At 40.0% G+C, this 8,893-nt stretch overlaps 2 protein-coding genes across 2 annotated transcripts in view; one reads left to right on the top strand and one right to left on the bottom strand.

Annotated features, from left to right (window-relative positions):
• osbpl6 (oxysterol binding protein-like 6) overlaps positions 1-8,893 on the bottom strand; it is a 792,463-nt gene that overhangs the window by 154,369 nt on the left and 629,201 nt on the right. The window lies entirely within an intron of this gene.
• nfe2l2a (nuclear factor, erythroid 2-like 2a) lies at positions 1,399-7,679 on the top strand. The gene is made up of 5 exons (XM_037686963.1): positions 1,399-1,579; positions 4,175-4,441; positions 4,699-4,791; positions 4,868-5,053; positions 6,176-7,679. The coding sequence occupies exons 1-5, from the start codon at positions 1,547-1,549 to the stop codon at positions 7,403-7,405; spliced, it is 1,809 nt and encodes a 602-aa protein (XP_037542891.1). The 5' UTR covers positions 1,399-1,546; the 3' UTR covers positions 7,406-7,679.

Below are 8,893 nucleotides of genomic sequence, written 5' to 3'. Positions count from 1 at the left end.
ATATATGTATATGTATGGCATGGTATACATTCAGATTCAGAGAGATTTATTTGTCATTCGTATCTCACGTGTTACATTTGGTGGAACAGGACTAAGTATGTACTGTACACAGGGTCCCCTTTACATTCAACAATAAAATGTAACAGAAAAACATTAATAAGGTCTAAGATTTGAACTAAGGAAAAAAAATCAACTAAATAATACACTAAGCACTAGTAGCATAAAAACATTACGTCGAACAGCAGCACGAACATGAGTCTATTTGAGCAGATGAGCATGCATGAACACAGCAACATGAAACAGATCAGTTGCAACATGGTGTGATTTTTCACAGTGATTATTCTGGTTAGATATTCATGAGTCTAACAGCCTAAGGGTAGAAGCTGTTCCTCAGTCTAGTGGTTCTGTACTTAATGCTCCTTAACCTCATTCCTGAGGGGAGCGGGACAAAAAGTGTGTGTGCTGGGTGAGTGGGGCCCTTCATGATGCAGGTGGCTCTTGCATCCTTTTTTATTAGTTTTAAAAAATTAGGCACAAGAGCATATCAGTACATCTTTTTACAGCTGAACTTTCAGATTCAAGCACTGAAATGTGATATAATGATATATGGTTATGTGAACATGTCAATATACTAATTGTTATGATACTGACTGTGGATATGTCTTGCAAACCTTACAATATGAAAAGTAAAGATGCATGCGAGCTGTTAATAAACTGTCACAAAAATGTCTTTAAATTTCGATTTTCTGGCCATCTTGTGTGTGGGATTGTTCTGTTTTATATGATGCAATATTACAGGGCATGATGTCTAATAATAAGGAAACAGTTATAACGAACTAAAATTGTTTAAAAACGTAACAGACACAGATTGTTTGTTGTTTTTGGTGAGTGTTTCTTTTACAGAATTCATATTTTGTGAAGTTCTTCCGATGCCAGTGCATGACCTCCAGGAGACATTAGGGCGCCATGACGTCCTGCTCCCAAAACAAATAATTCACCAGCAGGGGACGCTGTACATTAAAAAATATTTACATGACACAAGGTAATGTTTTGTATACCGGCATGTTTCACGAGGCTATGGTGAACAAGGGGTTATCTTGGTAGAAGTTATCTTGGTAGAAATAAATCAAATTTTATGTAATGGATTAGCTGTTTAAGGACTACAACAGCGTTAAAAAAGCTCTTAAATATGTTGTGTAATAATGTTGCCAGTGTGTCAAACTGTGATTACTGGTCAGTTCCGGTTGGCTGTACACGCGCATGCGCACAGAGGTGTCGTCTCCAGCCCATTTCTCAAGCCTCATAGGCCGCGGTGAGTGGGACGATCCCGGCGCCGTCGCTCGGTGGGCGGGGCTACGGGTTCAGCAATGCTCACGAGCTTCCGAAGGAGCAATATTTCCTGAAACTCAGCTGTGGCTGCCCCCACGGACAGGACTTGGCTTTTTTTAGATAACTCGCCATTTTTTATCACCTGACATTTGAGGATAAACATACTCAATTAACACCTATAAGGCGTTGGTTTACGGCAGCACGGCTATCCATTACGATGGAAATTGAGGTGATGCATTCCAGTCAACAGGTAAACAAATGTTTACGTTTAGATAATTCTTGCTCGCTTGAACCTAGACTGCTAGCTTATTAAAAAAAAAAAACACACTCATATAAATAGACATTAGATAGATTTGTCATGTTTATTTTTATAACTATTCCATACAAGTCATTTTTATGTCAAACTTCTATTTATTTACCTTTTACTTTAAAAGGGAATCATGTAACTTGTGTAATATTCTGCAAGTCATCCACTTGTGACGTTTTTCCTCCACACACAGGAAATAAAAACGAATCTTTCTAATATAAACACAGTGACATGCTAACTTAATGTGGACGTTTTTAGCTGTTTGTCCAAATAAAGTGACAGGGTTGCTTTCAGCCTCTGATGTTAGGTAATAAAAAACCTGGACTCGATTATTTTCTCACAACTCTCTGCCTTACCCCCTCCCTCTCAGCTTTCCTCCCCCCCCATGCACGTGATCTCTTATCTGATGGCTACGTTTTTTCCTAAACATCCCAAATAACATTCGTAATGCAGCTTTTTATTGTTGCCGTTTTTGTTTTGATCTGGTTAAACAGCAGCAGAAGTGGAGTTTTATTTTAGATATGGTTGAACTGGTTGTTTGGCTAAGAGTTAGATTTTTATGGGTATGAGTGGATGTACAAAATAAACCACAGAGAGCTCCATCCATTTAGCTTCAGAGGCCTCCTTTTTGAATAAGATGCTCACACAAATGACATTCATATCTAAAACTTGTGATGATCACAATCAGTTTATTTGTAACTGAAGGCATGGTTGTTTGGTGTGGCTGCATAATCTGGGAAACCCAAGTTTCCTTGTTCTGGTGCCAATTCTGACATTTGTGTCAACCTGAAAAAACACATTCATGCTTTTCTAATTGTTGTTCTTTTAGGATACCATGAAGTAAAATGTTAAGATCTTTTGAAGTGGAGGAAATTGTTTCCACTGTGTGAGCAACATACCTTTTCTAACTTGTTTTTTTGAGACTTGCCTTAAAGAGCTTAAAAGCTGTGACTAACAGACAAAAGTTTTTATTTTGGGTTTGAAAAACATCCTTCACCACAAGTGTGTTCTGGTATCCCACATGCACCTTTTAGGGGACTTCCTCATTCTGATAGATGCCATAATTTCTGGGTCATGCTCACCTTTCTGCTAGAGGGCATGATTTATAGTAGGCAGCCTTGGTAATGTGTAATCTTTTCGTGGTCGTGGCTCTGATGCAACACAGAGGCAAAGAGAGTTAGTGGGTTATTTTGCATCACCTAGCTTACTGTTAAGTGTCCAAAAATAAGAATAGACGCTTGCTTGTTTACTGTTATTAATAAAACTTTACGTTGTACCCCATATTAATCAAATGGGAAATTACCATCACAAGATTTTAAAACACTTAACGTCCTCTTTGTTGTGCTTTGTTCTGCTTGTTTCTCTTCAGTTCCCGTTTGGCTTCCTCCTGGTCTGTTTTGTGCACATGACTCAATAGTTTGAGGTCCATACCAAAAGTGGTTTATTTCTCCAATCTGAGGAACAAAATAAGTCACATGTTCGGCTGGTATTTCTCAGGCCGCTCTTTGGTTTTATGCAACATCAATAGGCTCTTTGAAAAAGTTTCCTTCTGTAAAAAACCCAAGAAAAAAATGTTGGATAATTGATCTTTTAGTGTGTTGTTTTAAAGTAAAGCCTGTGTGTGGGGAAATCTACAGGAAATGTCCCCAGTTGCTGCTGCATTGGCCCAAATCTGCAATGAAAGCAGCACTTGGTGTATATAATAATTGTGGGGCAAGGTTAGTGTCACTGCTATTGACAAATTTTATTTGGTTTCTAATTGAGAGATCGATCAAGTTTTTCTATAACGATGACTTTGATCTTTAGAAATCAGGGCAACAAATGGTTGATTTACACAGATTTTGGTCAATATGTAATTTTCATTTACATATAACAATAATTGCTTAAACTTATATACACCAATCCTTAAAAACTTGTACAACTAAAAGTAACTTATAGGCATTTTAATAATAAAAAAAGATGTGGACCACAGTAAGCTGGATTTCCCTACTCAGTAATTGATGAGGCATGAAGAAGCATGGCTGACTGCCGATTTTTTTTAATGAAAAACAGCCAATAAAAGTCATCTAGCTGATTAATTGGTCTATCTTGTTTTCTTACCTTGAATTATGTACATATTTATAATTGTTTAGATATTTAACTTTTTTTTTTGTTGAAAAACAAAACATTTTGAATTTTATAAACGGGTTTTAAAGGGTCTTATAAAACTGAACAGTATGAACACACTTGACTTTTAAAGGGACAAAAGACTTCACACTTCAGTGTAATGAGATGGGTAAGAGTATCAGATCAGGTCCGCTGGTGTTCGGTGGCGACTGGAAACAGAGAAGTGCATTCATTATTTATTATACTTCTCCCACTTGACATGAGCGCCACGTCGTTGTCAGCGAGTAGAATCAGGACAGGGTGTGGCAGGTGCTGTGGCCTCGTATTAGAGCGGAGACGCCCACTGTTGTTCTGGTACGGACTGTATTTATCACTGCAGGACCACACGGCGGCTCGCATTTCTCTTAAGGGGATCTGCTGTTGTCTTTCCAGGACATGGACCTGATAGACATCCTGTGGAAGCAGGACATCGATCTTGGCGCCAGGCGGGAGGTATTCGACTACAACCACCGTCAGAAAGAGTACGAGCTGCAGAGGCAGCGCGAGCTGGAGGAGGAGAAGAAGCTGCATCTGCTGCGGGAGCAGGAGAAGGCCCTGCTGGCACAGCTACAGCTCGATGAGGAGACTGGGGAGTACATACCTTGTCCGCCGCCCAGCGCCCCTCTGCAGTCAGCTGGCATAGCCTTGGAGGTTACTCAGGTACAAGCAATGAGCATCATTATTCATGTTGGTGGTGGGCCACTCCCACTTCATTTGGCTGTGTTGTAGCTAGGTAACCACACATCATCTAGCATAGACACACACAGGTGGCTCTGTTGGATTGAATCAGCGTAGTGTGAACCTGCTCTACAGAACTCTGAACACTAGATAACTCATCAGCTGTTTTTAAAAGTACATGTGCCACAAATGATGCTGAATTATATACATAACGTCAAGCTCTTTAACTTCTGTTGCAGAATGTCAGCTTCCCAGAGGAGACTGGTGATGACATGCCGTTTGATGAATATTTGCAGCTTTTGGCAGAGATATTTCCTGTAGTGGGAACCGAGGTAAGAATATCTGATATTTCCACAAATTAACAGCGTATAAGAGGATGGGAGTTCTTACACATGTTAAATCTCACAGAATGCGTCGGTTTGCGTGGAAACACCTGCTGTTTCGGTGCCTACCAACAGCAACATTATGATGTCCCCTGAGCAGACAGCTCTGTCACTAGCCAGCCTCCTCTCAGGTCAGCTGGCACCTCCACAGAGGATGACTCCAGACGTGGAGCAGGCCTGGATGGAGCTTTTGTCCCTCCCTGACCTGCAGGTATAGTATTTGATCTCTTAACACCTCACTGATTTATTGGCCTGCGTTGCATAACAGAAACCCAAAGAATGTATGAACAGCAGAACCCTGGCTTTACAGGACAAATACGTTTTTAAGTGCAGTTTGAGAGTAGGGGTTTAAATGAGTCACATGTGCACAGCTCATTCTGCCCTGATTAGATTTCATTGTTGAAACAGATTAAGCCCTGTAGGTCAGGGTGCTTGCATTGTGTTGCTGTCTATATGATTAGCGTTGACTTCAGGGAGACATTTTGTTCAAGAGGGAGTGGCAAACCTGCACTAACTGGAGAAAAGGTGAACATTTGCGCACAGCCATTTTTTTTTTCAGTAGCTGCACCTCTTATTTCCATTTTGTGATGGGTGGAGCAAGCTGTCATCTGTTTCCTTTACCTTACCTGAACTCCAGCATTCGCGAACGGGTGGAGCGAGCCGACATTTGATGCCTTTACTTAAAAGTGAGCTCCATTCCTAACCCTAAATAGCAGTCTTTTGACAAACTAATGGCAAGTTTGTCATACCAGAGAATATCTTAAAATAGTATCTGGGATAAAATGGTGACTTAACTTCAAAATTATAGAAAGTATTGAACACAAAGGTGTTTATCTAGTCTTGTAAATCCGAGGCAGACACTTGTGTAAGAACTGGCTTTGCCAGTTTTTTCTTTCTTTCCATAGATATGTTTGTAAAGTTGAACAACTTGTTCATGTGTCACTAACCAAAATAGTATTTACTGTAGATATACATACAGTTTAGTAATCTGCTCGCACAGATTCATGTTCTAGTGGTTAGTGTATTTTTAGTCATTATATTTCTTAGTTCATATCTTAGATCTTATTACTGTTTTTCTTGTACATTTTATTGTTGGAAGTAACTGGGACTCTGTGTACACAGTTTCATTCCACCACATGTGCCACATGTTGTGCGAAAGACAACAAAAGAAACTCTGAGTAATAATGTTTCTCTCGTCAAAAACTGTATTCAGAAAATACATTTATTTCAGAATTGATGGTAAAAATTATTTTGTCTAAATGTCCTATGTAATCCAAAGCGTTATTTCTATCTTTTTTGTACTTATTCTCATGTTTTATGCCTTTCTTCCCAGCAATGCCTCAACCTGCCTATGAAAGACTCGATGGAGACCACAACGTATCCTCTTCCAAACAACCCTGACGTTCAGAATCCAAGCTACTCCAACTATCTGCAAATGCAAACTCCTATTTTTAACCTCATGACCAATGTCTCAGATGTCAAAACAAATATCCCCGCTGAGTTTATGAATACATTCGATGGCTCTGTTCCCAGTATGGCTCCATCTGATAACTTCAGCGAGGTGAACCCTGAGTCCCAGCTAAGTTCAAGCTTCAGCGCAGACATCTTTTATCTCGACACCAAGCTGGAAGAGCGCAGCGGTCAACACAGCCCAGACATCACTGAAAGTATGTCTGATGTTTCAAACAAGCCCTCCTATACCACCATGGATCTTTACAGTCTTTCACCTGGAGATCCATTTGACAGAAGCAAACAGAATCTGACAGAACATCCAGACACAGATTCTGGAATCTCCACCCAAGGAAGCCCAATTAGCAGCTCGCCTAGTAAATCTGCGTACGGAGGGGAGTCCGCTGGATACAATGATTCAGAGATGGAAGACATGGACCACAGCCCTGGGAGTGTAGAATCGGACTACTCTGAGATATTTCCATTAAATTACCAACTTGATAATCTTGAAACGCCAGTGTCCTCGCCAGCTGGGGAGTCACGAGAAGAAAAGAAACCCAAACAACATAAGGTGGACCCGGCAGAGAAGAGCGGTCACAGCAGTGCTCCTTTCACCAAAGATAAACCCAAAAAACGCTCCGACATACGTCTCTCCAGAGACGAGCAGAGGGCCAAGTCCCTCAAGATCCCATTCACCGTCAACACAATCATCAATCTGCCGGTTGACGACTTCAACGAGTTGATGTCGAAGCACCAACTGAACGAGGCCCAGCTGGCCCTGGTTCGCGACATTCGCCGCCGTGGCAAGAACAAGGTGGCTGCTCAGAACTGCCGCAAACGCAAGATGGAGAACATTGTGGGTCTGGAGGGCGAACTGGACTCGCTGAAGGAGGAAAAGGAGCGCCTGCTGAGGGAGAAGAACAAGAAGATGACCGACCTGAAGGAAATGAAGCAGCAGCTCAACAGCTTGTACCAGGAAGTCTTCAGCAGGTTGAGGGATGAGAAGGGAAACTCGTACTCCCCTCTAGACTACTCCCTCCAGCAGTCGACCAATGGCAGCATCTTCCTGGTCCCACGGGTTAAAAAGACTTTCAGAAGTGAAGACAACCACTGATCTCCTTTGTAAACACGGTACTGCATTCATAGAAAACTATGCAACAACTTGGCATTTACTCAGCTTTAAGCTTAAGCAGTAGTAGTTTCTGCTGATTTCCCTTGAATGTTGTAATATTTTTGATACTTTGTACACTGTATCTGACAGATTCTTTAACACTTTGTAAATATAAACATCTGCTTTAGTTTGATGGAAAAGTTACTGTATGTGTGTACATATATTGTATATATCTATACCTATATGCAAATGATTGTTTCAGTCATTACCTCTTTTATAATCGTTTCCTCATTTGCTCGTTTTTTTATTCTCGTCTTTTATTCTTTCAAATAAACTATTCATAAAAATACAAGTTGTTGTATTTTTGTGGAAACATTGCGTGCCACAACAGATTGCTGCCAGATGCATTGTAAAAACCTACCCAGCAACTGCAAAACACATGTAGAAGTCAAGTCTTGACTTGAAGGCTCAACAGTAAAGCAACTAAATGGAGTCTTGTTTGGAAACAAAATGGCCACCAGTTTAAACTTTCACGACGGGCTTATTGGAGCAAGCTTGCAAAATCACCCAAAATATTTATGCTTAATGTTTTAATACTCTTGCTGAAAGAAGTCACACCCCATTATGTTGCACAACAAAAGGTAGAAGTGCGCGTGATAGTGAATCAAGCACACCACCCCCACAAAGGTGCTGCATGTAATCAGCGCACCCTTTGACTCCGATACTACAGAACCTTTGATCACCAATCCTATTTTGTGTGCACAATAAATAAAGTAAAAGGTAAACTCGAGGGCATTTGATACAGAAGTAATTATATATATATATATTACTTTATTACAGACTCAAAGTCCAACCAACATCACAGATAAATACAGAAAAACAAAATAAAATAAAATAAAATAAAAATTTAAAAATATACAGATAAAAAGGTTCCTAACCATGCAGGAGACAGTCATACCAGTGTCTCCAAAGTGCAGAAGAATATTTCACTGCACTATATTTGACATTGGTCAACAGCAAAATAATTCTATTGTTAGACTCATTCAGACGACAAATAAATTTATACATAAGTTGTCTTAAAACAGCCATTAAAGTGTTGACACGGGTGGATACAAACAGCTCACTAGCACTGGTCCATCTAGGCTTATGTAACAATAGTCTTAGAGCATCATTATAAGCGACCTTCAATCTATGAAGACTGGCTTTTTTAAAATTGCACCACAAATGGGCAGTATACAATGGTGTACAATACGATCTGAACAGGTTCAATTTCACTTCATCAGAACAGAATCCAAACCTATGCACAAGGATATTTGCCTGAACATAGATCATACGAAGCTGGCGGTACATGAATTGTACCGCCAGTAATGTAATTAAACTGCACAGGGATAAGTTTTAATGTACAATAAACTTGGATAGCACAGAGTCAAGAATATGTTGAGAAAATGTTTTTATTGAAAAACAAGTCAAACTTTGCATCATTTAAATACA

The sequence above is a fragment of the Nematolebias whitei genome, chromosome 13 (genome assembly GCF_014905685.2).
Source record: "Nematolebias whitei isolate Nwh7 chromosome 13, NemWhi1, whole genome shotgun sequence".
Classification (NCBI taxonomy): Eukaryota; Metazoa; Chordata; class Actinopteri; order Cyprinodontiformes; family Rivulidae; genus Nematolebias; species Nematolebias whitei.
This window is presented reverse-complemented; position numbering and strand designations above follow the sequence as displayed.